Below are 21,426 nucleotides of genomic sequence, written 5' to 3'. Positions count from 1 at the left end.
TAAAACACTAGTAATTATACAACTTCACACATCCTAACAACTTCAGTCTGAAGATTACCTAGCAAACAAATGTATTCCTTCAAAGCCACCAAGAAATGTCAAGAAAAAATACTTAGTTATTACATCACTTTTGCTCTTTTCTTCAAAGAGAAAACTACACTGGGAGGTGTGCTTACCTTCAGTAACTGAATCTAAATACCGATCTTCAAAGATTATAGGCAAGGAGTTCGTATCTCCATCTAGTTCACTGCATTCAATAGGAAGGGGTGGAAGAGAACTGCAGAAGGAAGTGTTTTTTATAGCTGTACACATCTGTAGGTGGCTCTGAGCACTGGAAAAAAAAAAAAAAAAGGTAGTCCTACATTAAAAAGTAGAACTGTTTATTTTTATGTTAATATAAATTAGCAGTAATTTAATTCTCTTTATAGATGCTTTTCCCTAGTTAGTTCTTTAATAGAAAAATTATTCCATTACTCATTTGAATCACACTATGTTCTTCATTTAAAAACTTCAAATCTCTAGAACATTATGTTTCTCTTGGACTTATGTATTTTTGTAAGACAGTACTTCTATACAACATAAGCCACAGAATAATAGTACTACGTGCTACGTATTTTGCACTTCAAAAGTCTACTCACTGTAGTTCTTGATAGGCAAGGGCAGCCTGCCTAGGATGCTCAAGACAGAAGAACGCTTCTGCAAATCTACGCACCTGCAAAATCCAAATACAGTTAGAGCTGAGTTTTGTATTACATAAAAGTTCTGAAAATCCACCAGTATTCCTACACTGCAATATTATTAACTTGTATGATTAATATATATTAAAGTTTTTGTGGGTTTTTTTGCTGTTTTTTTAATGTCTGGACAGGTGAGGGAAGAGGATACCACAGACAAGATTTGCAAGTGTGTATGTAGTAGGCGACTGCGAGACACCCCTCGGGATGTGACACGGCAGGACCTCCCCAGCTCTATGATTGATGTGTGGCACATGCTTTAGGGGCGCAGACGAAGCACATAGGGTATATAAGCTAGAGTTCACGTGTAATAAACGCCATTTTGCTGTCCATCTCATTGGTGTATATGTGCAGTTATTTGGTCCTGACCTGGTCAGGGTTAGTAGCGTAGGAGGCAATGCAACACAAGTGAAAGGAGAATTTTAACTTGTGTAGTGGATGGCTGAAGGGAAATGTATTATACTCAATGCCTGCTGAAAATCTGATAACCAAAAATTCAATCATTTAAATCAGGCACACCTGAAACAATAACACACAAAAATACCATGAGAAATTTCAGTGAAAGGAAATGATTGTTTGATGAGCACTTCTAAATGTGCTTGAGAGTCAGCTTCAGAATCAGAATCACATTCCCAAGAAGCATTCCAAACGTTTCATGAATACTCTCAATCCTACAACTGTTGTGCAAAAAAATCTATAGTTTGTAAAGATTTCAGCTGTAACTGATAAATAACAGTATGTGTGCTGATTATAAGTGCTTTATTCAAGACATAATTGTATTTCTGAAGTTAATAAACCACAAAATATTAAACTGTTATTTCACGACATATGTAACTTTGTTTTTTATCATCAAGTAAGCAGAGATAAAATAGTGTGAACTCTACAGCAACTTACTACAAGTAAAATATAATCAATGTATTGAAAACACAGTTTCTAGAAAATCCAAGTTAAGGTTTTGCAAATCAGATGTCACCCATTTCAAGTATTATATTAAAGTATTACTTCAATCTGAATGCATTTGTTTAGAACTTTCGTTTTTGCAACTGCCAATTACCTGCATCGAAACATGCAGTTCAGTGCAGTGTGACAGTATGCTTTGTTTGTTGAAGTATGACAGACAAAAAGCAAAATAAATATAGCATAGAAAAATTGCTGTGGAACAAACACTGAGCACCCACACACTGATGAGTAGCACTCCTAAGATGCTGGTTCTCAGTTCTCCCATTTTAGGACTTAGCAAACTGAAAGAAATTATTCAGGAATAACATGTTCAGACCTACCAGAAGATGTCACTATGAAACAAAGATCTAAAGTGAACTAATGGTGTACAAACTTTGTTTAATGATCTCCTATAAGTAACTTTTTCAATAGAACAAACGTGAGAGCCTTGCTAGTGGGATTTTTGTAGTTGATGCACATTCTAGCACAACTACATATATCCTGATGTTTTATGAAACATTTAAAATCTGGTACAGCATTTCATAGTGAGGTACGCAAAGTGATAGCTAAGTATCTAAAATATTTAATTTCCTTATGACCTTATCTTCTAAGGATACTTCAGCAGAACTGCCCATTTTGTAAGCACCTATGCAAAGAGGGTGAAAATGATTTGACCAAATGCAAATGACAGGCGTTCCAGGGGGCCATATCCAGCCAGATGAATGAGTCCCTGAAAGTGTTCATTTCTCTTAGTTTAAAATAAAATCTTCCCAGGGCGAACTTGCCTGTGAAGGGTATATTCTATAAATACTGCAAGAAGAGAAGGTAAATTTAAAAGAGCTTTAGGCACCTGGTAGAGACCAGAAGTAAGCATCCGTTTCCAAAATACTGATATTATGTAGAAGGACAGAATTTTGTGTAGTACAGAAATCTTATCTCAGAAACAGCAGATATTCTTTCACAAACAGATTTAGTCAAATCCCACCAAAATTCACTAATCAGCAAGTCTGCATCAGTTGACCTGCGGACAACGCTGCTAATTGAAACATGATCACTGCAGGTTTCCCCCAAGTTTATATAAGAATTCTCAAGACTGTCAATGCAAACTGCAAAAAATTATAGTAAGTCCTGCAAAACAGTATCCAAAATCAAAAATCATCCATGCTCTTAAGAATACCAAGGCTCAAATTTACCATCTCTTTTTAATGTAAAGCTTTACTGAAGTTGTGGATTGCTGACTCCTGCTCTATTGCCACGTGGGAAGTCCAGTGGCACTTGCTCTACTTACGTATATTTTAATTGCACATACTTGCAAAGTATTCACAAAAGCTCTTCTCAACGTGGAGAACAGGAAACCATTGAGATATCTGCAAATTAGTCCTTGTTAAACTAAATACCATCGCATTGCTGGTTCTCTGTAAGTTGGCTCAGGTAAAATTTCCTTCTCAGTGCTGTATTATTCAGCATGTGCCAGAAAGCAAGCTTAGAGACAACCTGCTTGCTCTTTGCTATCAGGCCCTAAATAAAAAAGCAAGTTTAAGATTACCTGTGTCCTGCTTTTTAAGTCTTTGATGTTTGGATAGATACCGAGGTATCCAGTAACTGCAGAACTCAGTAAGCAATAGCAATTAGCGACTTCCTTCAAAAATAAATCTAGCTTTATTACATTTTTACATATTTGTATTATTTTTTATTAAAAATATTTTTTGTTTGTTATAACGAGTGAGCTCTGAGCTCAAGACAGAAAACTCAGAAGATTTATACTTGATATTGCTCAGCAGCAAGCTGTATAGATGACTACTCATGAATCTTCTGCAAATGCAGATTCATAACCCCGGAAAAAAATATTCCAACAGCTTTTATTAAAGAAAAAAAAAAAAACAGATTTTTTTCATATTAAAGAAGAAAAAATTGTACGTAACATTGAAAAATAGTGATAGATACTAGAAAAAGTGGGCATAGAAGCATTCTATTGTGCCTTTGTCTTTAAAGAAGGGAGGTAGGGAACTCCAGATTTTGTGAGAACTGGAAAACATCCCCAAAATACTCTAAATACAAACAGTATTTCAGTCCACACACCCTTATTAATTACTCTGGTGAAAGGCTGGACATGAACCAGCAGTGTTAACTTGCAGCCCGGAAAGCCAACTGCATCCTGTGCTGCACCGAAAGAAGGGTGGCCAGAAGGGAGAGGAAGGGGATTGATTGTTCCCCTCTACTCTGTCCTTGTGAGGCCCCAGTTGGAGTATGCAACCAAGCCTGGGGTGCTCAGCACAGCAGGGATGTGGAGCTGGTGGAACAGGCCCAGAGAAAGCCACAAAGATGATCAGAGGGCTGGAGCACCTCTCCTACGAAGCAAGGTTGAGGAACTTGGGGTTATTTAGGCTGGGGAAGAAAAGAGTCTGGGGAGACTTCATTCTGGCCTTCCAGTACTTGAAGGGAGTTTAACAAGTAGGAGGGGGACCAACATGGCCTCATAGCGAGTGACGGGAAAAGGGAGAATGTCTTCAAACTATAACAGAGGAGATTTAGGTTAGATGTTAATAAGAAATTTGTTACTCAGAGGGTAGTGAGGCCCTGGCCCATGCCCACAGAGCTGTGGTGTCCCATCCCTGGAGGTGCTCAAGGCCAGGTTGGATGGGGCCCTGGGCAGCTGAGCTGATGAGGGACAGCCCTGCTCATGGCAAGGGGATGGACTTAGATCAACATTAAGGTCTCTTCCAACCTAAGCCACATTATAATTGTATGATATATTCTATGATGTTCCCTAAAATAAATACAGTAAATTTGAATTCATAAGGTATTTTGAGAACTAGAGAGAATGACATATCAAAGATTTTAAAAACCATGTTTAAGAAGCTAAGCACATATCACTACGAGCATACAAAACACTGGGTAAGTTAAAGTAAAAATCTCAATCCTTCTTTTGGCTTTATTCATCGTATAAATGTACAAATACTAATTTAGCAGCAATTGAATGCTGGTGCAGGTTAAGTGAAACAGTTTTCTCATTTCATAGCTTCCACTGCCATTGAAAGATTTTAGAATTTATATTAAAAGTATAGAAAAGCTAGTAAGATTCAGAGATGTCCAGTAAATTGATCCTACGGCTAACATTTCCATTCCAACAAACAAGTCTTGCACTCTTTCTCAAAAGTCCACTTAATGCACAGAATAGATTATCTGCACAATCACAACTCCCTTATTAAACAAGTCACTGTATTCTTCATAACCATAAACTGAAAGGTTTGCGAAGGTTTTTTGATGTGAACAACAGAATTGTTGGTTAGATAAATCAAACCTCTGCAAACTAAAACCTTAAAATGGACTTTATTTTGGATTGTGACAATATTGTTCGCGTGTACTCTCATTAACTGGATCTACTAACAAGCTCTCTGAAAATTACTTTACAAAGAGAACCCCCAGATGAGCTTTGAAATGACCTCTTAGATGGATGTGAAAAATGCATGGATTTTGATGTCAGGTGGTAAAGATGTAAAGCTGGCTGAAGACCAAGTTGTGTGTTTGGGGAGTATGGGTGGTGGGTAGTTTTGCTTATTTGTTTTAATGAATCTTACTCTCTGAAAAATTTTAACTGTTATGTTTTTTCAAATCTATGACCACAAAAGAGGGGACAGAAAGATTTATTTATTAGAAGATAAGGGGAAAGGTTTAGTTCATATGAGAAAATATTTCACTGTGTGCTGCAGACAGCCTGCAGCAAGTGTAAATACACATACACACATCAACAGACGCAATGTGTGTACAGTTACTATGATGTATCTATTTTTATACATATGCACACATACATGCTGGATCATTTCCAATTTGACTTTTTTTTTTTTAAATCCCAATTCACAACCCTTTCAAAGGCTATAAATGCTGTAAATTCTCAAGTCAGAAGAAAAATATATCTAATTTTATGATGTAAACAAGCAGTCTAACTGCAGTAGGGAAGGAAAAGGGGTGAGTACCAGGCATAGCTCCGACAGAAAAATACTTAATTCTACAAAAATACATCTCCCACAGACTGCAATTTGCCTTCTGAACTGTGTTTCACATTCAGAAGTTCAACAAAGTGGTTTGGAAACAGAAACAATGTACTTTATTTATTATGTTTCAAGAATATATGCTAACAAGACAATATATAAACTAACAAATGGAACAGCAGCGCCCTTTATGATTCCAACTAATCTTCACAAATAAAACTAGAAAAATTAGAATTTGTACTTGCATTTTTATATGCATTTCATTACAAGGCGCCCCACTAAGAGTATGAACAAGCCCTTTATAACATCAGAGTTAATACAGAATCATAGAATTGTAGGGGTTGGAAGGGACCTCCAGAGATCATCGAGTCCAACCCCCCCTGCCAAAGCAGGTTCCCTACAGCAGGTCGCACAGGTAGGCATCCAGGCAGGTCTTGAACATCTCCAGAGAAGGAGACTCCACCACCTCCCTGGGCAGCCTGTTCCAGTGCTCCGTCACCTCACTGTAAAGAAGTTTTTGCGCATGTTTGTGCGGAACTTCCTATGCTGCAGTTTCCGGCCATTTCCCCTTGTCCTGTCTCCGCTCACCACTGAAAAGAGTCCGGCCTCACCATTCTGCCCCCCACACCTTAGATATTTATAGACCTGGATCAGGTCCCCTCTCAGTCTTCTTTTCTCAAGGCTGAACAGACCCAGTTCACTCAGCCTTTCTTCATAGGGGAGATGCTCCAGGCCCTTCACCATCTTGGTGGCCCTCCGCTGGACTCTTTCCAAGAGATCCCTGTCTGTTTTGTACTGGGGAGCCCAGAACTGGACGCAGTACTCCAGATGAGGCCTTACCAGAGCAGAGTAGAGGGGGAGGATCACCTCCCTCGACCTGCTGGCCACGCTCTTTTTAATGCATCCCAGTAAGCCATTGGCCCTCTTGGCCACAAGGGCACACTGCTGGCTCATGGCCAACCTGTCGTCCACCAGGACACCCAGGTCCCTCTCCGCAGAGCTCCCCTCCAGCAGCTCATCCCCTTGCCTGTACTGGTGCATGCAATTATTCCTCCCTAGATGCAAGACTCTACACTTGCTTTTGTTAAACCTCATCTGGTTTCTTACTGCCCAGCTCTCCAGCCTGTCCAGGTCTCGTTGAATGGCAGCACAGCCTTCAGGTGTGTCAGCCAATCCTCCCAACTTCGTATCATCAGCAAACTTGCTGAGGGTGGCCACTATCCCCTCATCAAGGTCACTGATGAAGATGTTGAACAAGACTGGACCCAGCACCAACTAGAGGAACACTGCTGGTTACAGGTCTCCAACCAGACTCTGCACTGCCAATGACAACCCGCTACGCTCTGCCAGTCAGCCAGTTCTCAACCCACCTCACTGTCCACTTATCTATCCCACACTTCCTCAGCTTTGTTATAAGGATGTTGTGGGAGACAGTATCAAACACCTTGCTGAAATCAAGGTAGACTACATCCACTGCTCACCCCCATCCACCCAGCCAGAGACAACATCATAGAAGGCCACCAGGTTGGTCAAGCACGACCTCCCCCTTGTGAACCCGTGCTGACTACTCCTGATAACCTCCTTTTCTTCCAGTTGTCTGGATATGACATCCAGCACAAGCTGTTCCATCACCTTTCCAGGGACAGAGGTGAGGCTGACTGGCCTATAATGGCCTGGGTCTTCCTTCTTGCCCTTTTTGAAGACCACATTGACACTGGCTATCCTCCAGTCTTCAGGCACCTCCCCCATTCTTCAAGACCTCTCAAAGATGACAGATGTTCAGCAGTCACCTCCACCAGCTCCCTCAGCACCCGTGGATGCATCCCATTTGGGCCCATGGATTTATGAACATTGCTGTTGCCTAGCCACTGCTCAGTCCACTTCTTCCCTGACTGAAGGGAAGTCTTCCATTCCCCAGACCCTCTCACTAACCTCCAGGGTCTGGGATTCCTGAGGGAGAGCTCTTTCACTGAAGACAGAAGCAAAGAAGGCATTCAGCATCTCCGCCTTCTCATCATCCCCCGTAACCAGAACATCCCTCTCACTTAGTAGGGGAGCCACATTCTCCCTAGTCTTCCTTTTACTGTTAACATACTTTAAAAAAAGCCTTTTTCATTATCAGCTTTGCTAGATTCAATTCCAGGCGGCTTTAGCCTTCCTCCTTGCATCCCTGCAGGCCCTGACAACATTTCTATATTCTTCCCAAGTGGTCAGATCCTTTTTCCACATTTCACGGACCTTCTTCTTCCCTTTGAGCTTGTGCATGAGCTCCTTGCTCATCCACACAGGTCTCCTGCCACCCTTTCCTGATTTCTTGCTCAGAGGGGCACACTGATCCTGAACTTGGAAGAAGAGCTGCTTAAATGCCGACCAGCTCTCACATACTTACCCTTAATGTGTGATGTTCTTGTGCTAGTAATGCTGTGACCTCCTCTTGTAAGGTAATGACCTCCAGAAATTGCCCCCAGAGAGCCATCAGAAGTGAGCAAAGCTGAGCAAGATTCATATTTATAAGTTCTGCCAGTTCATCAGGATTTTCCATTTTCTGAAGGTTAGAAAAAAGGTTTATGTTATTACTAGATCACAATGGACAGACAAAATTAAAAAAAGGGTATTTCATCTTAGTAAGAATTTTAATTGAATGTAACTTCCAAATAAGAACTGTTTTGTCTAAGTATTAGAAATGACATAAGTCATGTTACAACACAAACACGCTGTTTTAGGTTGCTTTAAATGTTATCCAGATGTTTTTTAGGATTAGGACTTCTGATGTTAAGCTGAAGAAATTATTCCATTAATAAAAATGAGTTGCACTACTGTTTCTAACATTTTCTAACATACAAAAGTAGAGTGTGCTTGAAAGGAATAGGAGTCTGAATTAGAAAGCAGGACATTGATATTTGATATATTAGTGCAAACTTGATGCAACCTTGAAGAATTAAATGAAGACATTTTCATTTTAGGATAATAACTATTTGTGATAATGTTTGTATGTCATCATATACCTATAGACACTTTAAGCATGCTCAGGAATCAATGTTCTGATATAGGCTTCCAAGAACCAGGCTGCACAAATTCAGCTCAAAGCAAGCTTTTCTTTCTTAAAAATGTACTGTAATCCCAGCACACAGCTCCATACCAGTCAAGTGTAAATTTTAAGGCTTCTGTCCCCTACCATTTTAGGAAAACGTTTTTCAGAAACTCGTTGGAGACACAAAAGGCATTGAGGCAAAGCGTTACAGAGCACAGACAGTAAAGACCCAAACTTCAGCACTATTAAAGAGGAAGCAGAAAAGAGGATTATGAATACTGAAACAACAACTTAGTAGGCAAGATTAGAAAGAAGAGGAAGAACTTTTGAAGAGAACTGCATAGAACGGAAAGGAGAAAAAGGAAAAACTATAAACATAGTTTAGCAAGCTAAGGGAAAAACTAATGAAAAAATAACTACTGGAAGAATTCACAGAAGCTGAGTAAGTGTAAAACAAACAAGCAAACAAAACAAAAAAAAAAACACCAGAAAAAGCTCAGCAAAAAACCTCATAACTTTCTAGTTTATGAAGTGAGATTAGCAGCTGCTCAGGGAGAGCTAACTGTATTGGCTTTGTCTCCAGTACAAGTGACCCTTTTTCAACAGCAGTATTACATTCCTTGCAATTGTACTACTAGTATAGAAATGAAAAGTAACTCTGCTACAAAAGCTGCATAGTTGGCCCACTAAGCAACAAAGCATGGAAAATCTTAAAAAATGTTCTCAACCTTCCGCTTTAAACTCATCTGTGATGAGGAGATCAGCTGTTCAGCTGAGGATAATTCTGACTGGTGCACATGAAAGAGTTGAGGAGGCCAATCTAGTCTAAGAATCATCTAAGTGGACAGTATTTCCTTGAGAATATATGGAAAAGAGGAGACAGCATCAGGACAACACCTTGCAGAAGTGGGGAGGAGCTAAAGAATCTGCTTTTGTACAAGTTTCTACCACTCAAACTTATAAGTTTTGTTATTTGTCAAGTTCAAAAATAAAAGATTTAACTAATGAATGCAGAAAATTCAAAATGTGATCTTAATGCAAGCAGTCCATCTTTCTATAATCCTCACTTTCATAATCTATGAAAGCTACATGACCACCAGACCAGTAGGGAAGTTTGTGTATCAGCTGAGAATTTCTCTGTGAAAGAAGAGCAGCTGAAAGAAACGCTGGCAAAAAACCATACAGGTAGTTATCACTAAAGTATTTTATTCCTAAGTAGCACATGGAATTATCATACTCTTACTTTAACAGTTACTTCACTTATTTAATAAATGAAAAGTATTACCTTTACTTCTTCACACAGTTCTGAAAGACGAACTTCTACATCGATGTTTTCTGGAAAGATGAGAGTATATATTTATGAGAAACACCTTCCAAGTTGCAGAGCAAAGACAATTATCTCACAATCAAAACCATTAAAAAGAAAACAGGCTATCAAATAAAACTTCATACCATATTAATTTCTACAATGAGCTTCAAATTAGTATATTATAAACTCTTACTAAAATGATTTCATACTAATTACTGATATTGAGGACAGAACATGATTAATAAAAAATGGTTTGCAACTATGTATTGTGAACATTTCTCATGAGACCTTGGCAAGGATACCAGTTTTTCATTCCAAGCTGCTCTTGCAAACACTGCAAGTTAGATTACATAGTTTGCATATCACCCTCTTAGCACTGCTCAGCTATTCAGCAGCAATGTCATCATTCACAACTGAGGTAACACAACTGATTTTCCACCTCAGATTTTCCAGGCATTCTTTATTTAGCACCATTTTTTTTCTATGGGCATATTATTTACTTGATTTGTGAGCCACATGAATAAAAACAGATTCTTTGGTTGTCTGAGGGTTTACAGCTTTGTAAAATAATTTAATTAATTTTTCTCTAAATAGCTTGATGTTAAGAGAAACATAGTCTTGCATAGTATGGCAGCTTAAACTCGCTCAGAACCTCAAATGACTTATAAATAAGGAATACAGATGTAGTCCTTTATGTATGATATCCTTTCTTATTAATAGTTCCAATTCTAGTCAACGCAATCCAATCGATTAAATAATAAATTTGTACAGTGATTAGATTTCTTTCTACATGTGAGGTACCAGTAACAAGGGAACGATTTATAAACCTTGTATTACTTGTAACAAATATATAATTTCTATAAAAACAGTATTAAGGAAAAATCACTATTTTATTTGAGAATTTACACCAACAAAACACTCTTGCAAACTCACATTAATGAACCTAGGATATGGACAGTGAAATAAATTTACCAGCAGCAATGTTGTGTTGACTCATCTTCAGCTGACACCTTCTAGATTTGTAAGTATTTATTGACTTTCACATCACTGTTATACATTATACATACTTAGGTTTAAACACAATGACAAATTAATTCAAGAAACTCCAAGGTCTGAGAAAATATGCATCTTACAGAAATGCAGGAAGTTCTCAGAAGCAAGTTTAGAAATAGTTTGGAAAGAAACTACTTATACCTATTAACTAGAGACCACTTGATAATTATTCTGAAAATGTCTGAAAACAGTTTATATACCATTTGTATATTTATTTTGGGGTGTTTGTGGCCACATAAATTTTGTCACTAATGGAAAAAGAGATCTGATTCACTATGAAACACAATACTGAATATTCACCCTGTTTGTCACACTGAGATTGAGGACAGGTTTGAAACATTTAAAACTAATGTTTTACTAATCATTCCAATTCTAGTCAATCAAATCTAATCAATTAAATAATAATTTCGTACAGTGATTTGATTTCCTTCTAAATCTGAGCTACCAGTACCAAAGGAAACAAAAAAAGCACTGACAAAATGAAATTAACTGCTAACATTTGATAGCAGTGTTGTTTATCCAGTATATACCTGATGAAATTCTGCTGGCTCAGCTAAAAGTGTTTGGTTTTGTTCCTTTTTGTAAACAAAACCAAAATGCAGTTGTACATGATTAACACTAATGTCCGCGAGACTCAACTGCTACTTTTTTCTTTCCCCATTGCAAAGTGCCTTGCACTTAAACAGCATGGTTTGCATAACATCAAACCAACACTGACACTCTCCAAAGGTGGGTTGTCCATTGAGATGTGGACAAACGCACCCTAACCTTTGAGAATGTGTTGTGTAGGGTTTAGAAGAATCAAATCTCAAGAAGCTAGAAGCAATTTGAACGATATCTCAGGAAGAAGTGCTGTTAGCTTCTAATTATTTAAAAACCAAAATCAAACAAACAAAGCCAACAAAACCCTGAGTCCACAGTGATTTAAATAAAACTGTCATTTTTTGCTGTTTTATTGAAGTTTATGACAACTGTCTGAACTCTTCAATTACTTTTTAAAATTAAAAACAGAATAACACTAAACCAAATAAATGAAAGATTTTACTTTCTATACTCAATCTAGAAATTAGTAGCTCAATTCTACAGACTTCACTGGAGTTTAACGTACTCTTATTATGGCTGAATAGTGAAATAGTGTTCCTGTTTAGAGAAGAATATAGTATTTGATGTTATTAATAAAAATCTGAGGGATTAAATCACCTGCTTTGAAAACATACCTAGGTAGGCGTCTCTCTGGGTTCGTGGAAACTTTCTTCTGAGAAGGCGTTCATAAAGGACCTGCATGCTGGCCTTGGCTAGTTATAGGGATTGCACACACATGACTAGTTACTACACTCCTTTCATCTGTGATTTATTATTTGCCTTAAAGTTAGCAGAAAAGCTTATGGCTAGCCTAGCAATTAGTGCAGTTAGAGAAATACACGAAAGCATATAATTTTGGTGTAGTTTATAGATTAGATATCACTCCTGATAGACATTACACTCTTTTATTTCCTGAAACCAATAATATGTAAAAGCTCAATTACATTAACTGAGTTCAAGATGATCGTGCATGCTTCTGCAAAATCACTGTTTTCCTTAAATGGTATGGCAGAGCAACAGCAAAGCAAGCAGACAAAACAGAATTAAGGAGGTTATAATTTAATTTAAAACAAAAAATAGACAATTTGAGATTTAAACAGGGCAAGAGATTGTCTTCCATCTCATATATAAAATCACCAAAAGGCAGTTCATTTACTTCAAAAATTGAAAGAAGTGATGATTTTGTACTTCAAGACCAGAGAGCTTCAATTATTTTGTAGAAGATATCATAGAAACGTGGCTTTCTTTTCCTTTCTTTTGTTATTTTATTTTTATTTGTAACTGTTGATGAGTTTAGAGAAATTAGCATTAATGATAAGCACTGGTTATTTTGCATGAGCAAAGGGCGAGTAATAACAGCACAATTAGTATCCATAGTATTAGTTCTTTTTGTTACATCGATATTCCCAATCAATGTATATATAAAATAACTGGAATAAATGAAGAAAAAAATTCAGAAACAAGAAAATAATTATGGCAGAAACTTTTTTTAAAAAAAACCAAAACAACACAACAAAACAAACAGCACAGGAAACAAACCATCAGCAGAATCAGTTCAGTGCATATGATAAATGTAAATACTGTTTTTCTCTTAATGTATTTATTTAGAATATTTCTTTTCAAGGTTGCATTTCCCTAAGCCAAGTTACCCACAGAAATGAGTAAAGGTTTGAGCCAAGTGCTGCTGAAGTTTATGTGAATCTTTGTTGTGACTACAGTGAGGAGCAAAAGATACCTCCTGACAATGCAATTCAGTTGCCAGCTTCTCTCTATCACATCTATTTTGTGAGTGTTTTAGGGGAATTTAAGGTCCTCTCTGAATCATTTAAATATCGACACGCAGTCTAAGCCTATTCTTACAGTAACAATAATGCCAACAGATTCTACTTGGCAAAAAGTGCATTTTGTTCTTACAAGTTAGACTAAGAGTTGAGTCATTCATTTAATAGGGCGTTCCCCTCCATATCAAGATTAAGATAACCAACACAGAACTACTCTATGTAGTGCTTTCGCTTCTATAAAGAAAAAGCTTCAGTTTGTGGTATTTCTCTACGCATAAACTTGTAATGCATTTGTCTCTGTTCTCTTTAATTATTAAATTCCAGCTGAGTTTGAGCAGAAGGATTTTAGATATATAAGACTTATGAGAATAATGCCAATTCAGTCAAGAAGAGGAGATAATTTCAGGAAAAAGCAAAAGCTGTATGTTTTATTAAATTCAACATACCCAGTTCAATTCGGTGAGAAGACGGGAGCTCCTTTGTGATCATAAGGAAATAGCTATGTAAGCCTTTGAAAGCAAGCAGCAAACTGGCACAAAGTGTATAGTGGAAATTATAGGCATGGCTGAGGAAAGACTCTGAAACAACAAAACTGCAACCCTAAAAAAAGAAAAAAAAGAGGAAAAAGATTTAGGTGTACTCATTTGATACAAGAAATGAAGTGTTAACAGAATAAGAAGACGTGCAAATTGCCTCTTGTCATGAACCTTATTCAGCTTTTTGCAATTCTCAGTGGTTTGCAGTATCTTAAAAATGAAGGCTAAACACTAAATATTGTAAGCTTTCCATCTGCATAATCTTGAAATATGTAACAGCCTTCTGCAAAATTTTTCTATTTTCCCATATTACATGACACAACAAAATAAGTCTTAACAAAGTTCATTCTTTATCAAGTAATATTTCTGCAGAAGATAAGACTTACTGAGATAAAATTCACATCACCCTACAAAATACAAATGAAACGTTCAGTTGAGATATTCTTACATCAGCTGATAACTGCTTTGTGTAGTTATTGCCAAAGACCACACTTTCCAGAGAAGGAATCACAGAGTCCCTGTTTTGTGCTGGTGCATTCCTGTTTAACCACGTATTCTTCACTGGGCGAGGAAAACTGCAAGAAGCAGAAATGAGCTGGTAAGTCCAACAAGTTACGTGTCACAAATTTAGCACGTTTTTTTTTGTTTTTGTTTTGTTTTGCTTTTTAAGCTGTTTCTCAGTAATATCTTGGATGCCTTTAGCATGGTGGGCTGCCCTCTTAGAACTCCTCATGCAGGGACTGCCCAGAAGCCTCAATTAGTCTCAAGTGCTACATCAGGGGAGCAGTTCTCTTCCAAGAGTGTCTCCAGCTTACTGGAGCAATTTAAGAAATTACTGCCCTGAACTGTTCTGCTGTTGACTATGTAAGATCTTTCTTATACTTTCCAATGCAACTAATTCAAACACGTTCCTGAAAGTTTAAGCCATACAGATCCATTTTGATCTGTGACAGGTGAGAAGCATTCATTTTCTGGCATCTTTGATGGGGGGGGAGGGGGGGGAACTCTTCTTCCTACAAGTGAAGCAGTAGCAAGCAGTTGGAAAGCTGTCACACAAACTACCATTGCTTTTTTGTAACAAAAGCCTGACCTCTGCTACTGAAGAGGAAAGCCTATCAAGGACTGCTGGGAGAACAGAGCATCCTATAGCAGCAGCTTTGTGAGGACAGAGCTGGGGAAAAAGCAGTGAAAGAGGAATGAATGCAAAAAGTAGGAGCTTTTAGACAGTGGGCAGGAATAATCAGTGACAAGTTGATTAAAAAAACTAGACTGCACAGGGACCAAGGCTGTAACCAAGTAGAACCACCTCCTCTCTCGTGTAAAGTATTAACACCAAGTGTTCATTAGAGAAGGAGGTCCTAGATGCTAGTCTGAAAAGGAAAATGCCCAAAAAGTGACCGCCTAGCAAACTTTCATCTACAAGAGTACAAAGGAAGGAGGAAAGAAAGAAGTCTGCTATCATAGGATGGCTTGGGTTGGAAGGGACCCTAAGGATAATAAAGTACCAACTCCCTGCAACAGGCAGGGCCACCAACCTCCAGATCAGGTGCTAGACCAGGCTGCCCAGGGCCCCATCCAACCTGCTCTTGAACACCTCCTGGGATGGAACATCTATAACCCCTCCAAGCAGCCTGTTCCAGCGCCTCACCACTCTCTCTGTAAGGAACTTCCCCAACATACAATCTAAACCTTCCCTCCTTGAGCTTAAAACCATTCCCCCTTGTCCTGTCACTGTCTACCCTAGCAAAAAATTGATTCCCCTCCTGTTTATAATCCACTTTTAAATTCCGGAAAGCTGCAATGAGGTCTCCTCACAGCCTTCTCTTCTCCAGGCTGAACAAGCCCAACGTCCTCAGCCTAACTTGTAAGGGAGGTACTCCAATCCTCTGATCATTTTCTGTTCATGTTCTTCTACATGCTCAGGTTTTTCAGAAAGCCAGAGATACGAGCCAGACAAGGAGATGGCAACTACAAAGTATTTGCTAAATATTACAATATAGTGTAGCCCAGTTCAAAAAAAACACTGTACATTCAAAGTACAAAATTGATGAAAAGCCCAGCTTGGATCCTTAAAATAATTTCATCAACACCAGTAGCATCCTACTTTAAAGATAACTGAAGCAGCAATGAAGTTGTTTTGTTTTAGCATCTCCTCCCACATGCTTAGGAAGCTAGAAACTGAAGAAACACTTATACAAGAATATACAAATTTTCTGCAACCTTTTAATAAGTCAGAAGGGACAAATGCATTTCTGACTGAAAATTAGTAACAAAGCCTGTTTTTTCATTTTCTCTCAATAAACTGAAGTTTGACCCTATAGCTAAGGGATGAACACAGGTGAAACACTTGAATTTCACTTGTGTTGTATTTTAACAACTGACATTTCATATAAATGCTGCTACTTTAAGTGTGACATCTTATTATGTGAGATCCTCAAAATAGTAGTAGGCTCAGATATTCCCACTCCTCACTAACTGCTCCTCCCTTAAACAATGCAGACACTCTGAAGTGTCCCTTCAGAGACATGAGAGTTCAGTTCATTCAGTCAGACAGTCTTGCCTCAAACTCATCACCAAAGCCATTCAACTTGGAGGGAAGAAAAAAGAAAAAAAAGAAATTACTTGAATTCTCTGAACTAGTACAGTCCTAGAATGACATTGTAACATATGTGAATACATGTATTGCCAGGAGGTGAAGCCAGGTGCAAGCAGTGAAAATTCTTTATGCTAAAGGCTTTAGTATTCATATCTCCATCTGATTTTGAATATGAAAAATCCTAAAGCATTTCAAGTCTTCAATACCTTGAAAGAAGGCAAAGACAGGTACGCTAAAGACAAAGCTTCGTCTGTGTGGCTGGCAGTATAGCCCTTTACTCATGCTTATTTTTGAGATAGAGAAGCAAAAAGATTGCAATGGATGATACAAGCTAATGAAAGAAAAAGGCTTCAGTGGAAGCTAGGTAAAAGCTTATTTAAAGAAAAAATGAAAACCCTAGGTTTTACTTACTTTGGAAAAGGTAAATGCATCACTTGCAGACATTACTGCCATTACAGTAGTAATTGAAAACAGAGAATACAGTCAGCAAGAGATGCTCTATTTCTATTACACTTGATGATCGTTGTGGGTACCTTAAAACTCAGGATATTCTATTAACAGCATCCACTTCAGTCACTACCTAGAGTCAGCAGATGATCTTACAGATGAAGAGCATGAATAAATATTTACACCTATAAATATACATCCATCCATACAGATATTTATACCTACCTTCTCTGTTCTCCACTTGTATCATCTCTCTACTACGTTACATACGCTTATTTCCAACAAAAACAAATTCAAAATTTGTTCCAGATAACTTAAAAGACGTTTCTCCACACTCTGGACCTTGGATACCAGAATCATAAAGAAAACCCCACTGCACTGAGACTTAACTCCTTCCTAAGTATACTGTGGTGACAGCATTTCCATTTGGGCACCCGATACTTCATTTACATTTTATGAACAAGAGATTACCTTATCAAGGGCTGATGCAGAGCAACCAGAGAAGCATGGACTATAACCGATATGACAGAAAGGTGAAAGTAATCAAACATAACATTGACGTAATGATGAAGGCCCCGGTGTAAGTTAAAGTGCAACTTTAAAGTTCGGCTACTAATTGGCTGTAGTGTGCTCAGGTCATCTGGTCTAAGAGTAAAAAAAAAAACAAACAAAAAAACCACATACAATTACAGTGACTGTATTTACAGGGTAATGTGCAAGCAAGTTATTAACAACCAGTACAGATAACAATTTAGCACTGGTGTATATTTTAGTGCAATAGCACCTTCCCTAGGGAAAAACAATATCAAAATGAATCAAGCTGGTTATGAAACCTTAACAGGCCTCAGCATTGGATTTATCTTGTAATCTCATATATGCCTAATAGGAACACAGTACATCTATATATAACACAGTTTTAATTAGTTTAAAAAGTTAACATATGCTGTTGCTGTAATAAAATCTTCCAAATTTAAACTTACGAATAGTCTGTATCCGTGAAGTGTAGGTCTAACGTTAGCAGAAAATTCATTTCATTAAGAGACTCCTCAATCTAAAAAGAAATTGTGAAAGCATGAAATTTTTCAGGTCCCTTATTTATATTAATTCAAACTGCACATAACAAGGAGTTAAGCATCTGAATACAGTTAAGATGACTGGCAGATTACCTTCCTCTCATCTAACAGCATTTTTATTTTGAAAATCATCACATCGTTCACAGAAACTTCCTCATTTTTGTAGAGAATCTGAAATGTTTTACTGTAAACTATATTGTCATGGATTGAAGCAGGAAAGGCAAGATCTGCACCTGGAAAGAGAAACAAGTATTAATGTAATAGTTCTAGCATCTGGAAACTCCAGAGCAGTTAATAAAGTATCCTAACATTCCTATCATTTCCATGACCACATTTATAAACATTACACCAACAAAAGCAGCAGTTTCCATTTTAGTCAGCAGCTAATGGAATTTGAAGGAATGTTCTTTGTTTCTAAAAAATACTTTATCAAATATATTTGAATGTAATTCACTTTTAATACAATTTCTAGATCGAAGAATCTATAGTAAGACATTTGAGGCATCAAAAATTCTAACGTTATTTCATTAATCATTCTTTTTGCTTGGCAATGTTTAACCATACTGAGATCTCAGAATTAACTACAAATGAGGCGAAGATGTTAAATGACACGTACCACCACTCCACTGAATTAATCAAGAACAGAGGTGGTTCCTCCTTTCCTTACAGATTTTTGCATACTACTCTGGCCAGACCAGTTCAAAGTCTGTCACCCAAATCTGACATTTCTTGATCAGTATGATGCTTCTGCTCTCAGCTCAGAAGCTGCTCATCAAAAAGAGTTCAGAAAAATGTGATAAATGGTTGGGGAATCCTTTTCCAATAAAGGTCAAAAGAATTTTGGAAGAAAAGAGAAAGGGAATCGTTCTTAAAAGTTCCCAAGGAAGTATTCAGCAGTAATTAGTAGCAAGGGATTATCACACAGGAAATACGATAACAGCCACAATCCTGTGAAACAGTGCATAGAAGAAAGTGGAACTTGGAAGAACTGAGGCAACAGAAAGGACAACAGTTTCTTATCAGTCCTCAACAAACAGCCTCAATCACATTAACCTCTTCCACAACACAAAGCCTTAGAGGTTGTATAAATGGGAGTGTGAAACTTTGATTAAAAAAAAATAATAATTTTTTTTTTTTTTTAAATCATTTAGGAATACACAAAAGACAAAGAAAACTGAATAAATACTTCCTGCTTTACAGCTCTGGAGCCCACAGACCATTGACAGAAAATCACTGCACAAGTCTGTGTATGGCAAATATTTGCACTCTGTCACCTTTGTAACATTTTAGCCTAAGCTTCCATCAGAAACTGGAAACCTGTAAAAATACATTTTTCTTTGCTGAAGTGCTTTCACATGCATCATCAATTTAGGTCTTCTGGACAAAATAAAAAGGATAAATCATTAAAAGGTAATTCCCCTACGCAAGGCCACGTTCACCTTGTATCAATCCATGTCATATGCTAGAGGTGAAGGGCAGCGAGGGGATGGTTTCATGTTACACGTAATCTGACAGAGCTGTACACCATCAGCAAAAGGGATTCTGCTACTGCAGTCTGATATAAAAGCAGTAATGGAGACACATGGCCAAGGTCCTGCTTCCTCTGCACCACCAGCGCCTTGAGTTATAGCCCTCGGTTCCGCTGACCTGAGCATAACATGAAACTGCATCCTCGGAAGTGAGAGAGGAGAGGAAAGGAAGAACTAGTGCCAGGAACAGGCAGAGCCACATCAACCTGGGGTCAAGGTCTCACAATATGAAATCAACAAGGTAGAACTATTATTTTTTTTTTTTTTAATTAGTAAGTCAACAATGTACAGTCTGGACTAGGATTCTACCCTCACAAAAAGCCTCCCCTGCCACATAGAAAAAACAGTGCGGAATGAATGGGTGGATAGTGATAGGACAAGGGGAAACGGTTATAAACTAAGACAGGGAAGGTTCAGGCTAGATATGAGAAGGAAGCTTTTCACACAGAGGGTGGTGACGCACTGGAACAGGTTGCCCCAGGAGGCTGTGGATGCCCCATCTCTGAAGGCATTCAAGGCCAGGCTGGATGTGGCTCTGGGCAGCCTGGTTTAGTGGCTGGCGACCCTGCACATAGCAGGGGGCTTGAAACTACATGATCATTGTGGTCCTTTTCAACCCAGGCCATTTTACGGTTCTATGATTCCACTACATGAATTAATTTTTTGCACAGTGAACATTTCTACTTCATTCCTAAAGTGCTTTTTTTTTCTCCTGAAAACTACTGTTGAGTTTCTTACAGAAGAAGAAATTCAGAAGAGCCTTAAAACTGATACAACAAAGTACAATTACCAACGTTTTTCTTTAACTTCTTCAATTGTGACTACATCACTTTTCAAGTTACAAGAATGCTAGGAGACCTTTGCAAGGTTGGAGCTAAAGCAAATGTCTTGCCATGTCACCACTAACTCACTAGGCCCCTGAGTATTTCAAGTAACTACTAAAGGACACAGGAAATAAAAATGGAAGAACCATGGATTTATAAATCTCATGATCTCATGAAAAGGAGGGAAGGCCTGGGTAAGGGATAAAAAGAAAAGCAGAAGAAGCTAATTTAGATTGAGGTTAGATATAAGGAAAAAGTCCATTACAGTGAGGGTGGTGAGGCACTGGAGCAGGTAGCCTAAAGATTGGTGGATGCCCTGTGCCTGGAGACTTTCAAAGCCAGGCTGGATCAGGCTATGGGCAACCTGATCTAGCTGCGGTGTCTTTGTTCATTGCAGGGGAGTTGGACTAGATGACCTTTAAAGGTCCCTTCCAACTCTGAGGATTCTATTCTAAGCAATAGGAAGAAGGGAAAAACCGAACATGTATAGTTAACCTGTGGAAACAGAAGGAAGATCTAGATCAGACAGCCTGCAGGAGAGCAGAAAACACACAGCTATGGTAAGGAAATGGCTGTTGACTTGCAAGGAGGCTACAGAGAGCTAGAAGTAACTAGGTGAGATGATTTGGAATAAAGCGGGAAAACCATGACTTTGTTGAGGAGAATGAGATTTAGAAGAGAGATAAGTATTAGGAAAACAGAACAACAAAAACATCTGGTTGACACAACGTGTCCTTCTCAAGGAGAGCTGTGGGCTCCTGTACAACCTCCTCTATGGCCTACAAACAACAGACACCTACGGTCAATGGGTCAAATTTCTTATGCTGTTCTGCAGACAGCAGAATAGCAGCTATTTTCTAAAATCATGACAGTCTCACTCACTGGTATCAGCTACTCACCAACCTTCAGTAGCAGAGCTGTGAGCAAGCAACCAAAACAAATAGAAAGCAGAGGTCCTCAGCAAAATAAAACACAGTCAAATCCACAAGAAGGACAAATGAGT

At 38.2% G+C, this 21,426-nt stretch overlaps 1 protein-coding gene across 7 annotated transcripts in view; it reads right to left on the bottom strand.

Moving 5' to 3' along the window:
* The window catches only part of FAM135A (family with sequence similarity 135 member A), an 80,859-nt gene that overhangs the window by 23,846 nt on the left and 35,587 nt on the right, over nucleotides 1–21,426 (bottom strand). For all 7 annotated transcript variants that reach the window (XM_042880081.1, XM_042880073.1, XM_042880123.1 and 4 more), the window contains 10 exons: nucleotides 18,164–18,303; nucleotides 17,978–18,048; nucleotides 17,469–17,642; nucleotides 14,403–14,529; nucleotides 13,865–14,018; nucleotides 12,273–12,350; nucleotides 9,979–10,028; nucleotides 8,052–8,207; nucleotides 639–712; nucleotides 177–331 (listed from right to left, as the gene is read on the bottom strand). In XM_042880081.1, coding sequence (XP_042736015.1) covers nucleotides 177–331; nucleotides 639–712; nucleotides 8,052–8,207; nucleotides 9,979–10,028; nucleotides 12,273–12,350; nucleotides 13,865–14,018; nucleotides 14,403–14,529; nucleotides 17,469–17,642; nucleotides 17,978–18,048; nucleotides 18,164–18,303 — 1,179 coding nt within the window. The remainder of the gene's footprint in view (nucleotides 1–176; nucleotides 332–638; nucleotides 713–8,051; nucleotides 8,208–9,978; nucleotides 10,029–12,272; nucleotides 12,351–13,864; nucleotides 14,019–14,402; nucleotides 14,530–17,468; nucleotides 17,643–17,977; nucleotides 18,049–18,163; nucleotides 18,304–21,426) is intronic.

This window comes from Lagopus leucura, unplaced genomic scaffold (genome assembly GCF_019238085.1).
Source record: "Lagopus leucura isolate 7727_CA_CO unplaced genomic scaffold, USGS_WTPT01 Super-Scaffold_73, whole genome shotgun sequence".
Classification (NCBI taxonomy): domain Eukaryota; kingdom Metazoa; phylum Chordata; class Aves; order Galliformes; family Phasianidae; genus Lagopus; species Lagopus leucura.
The sequence above is the reverse complement of the archived record's forward strand: the minus strand, read 5'-3'. Positions and strand labels throughout refer to the sequence as shown.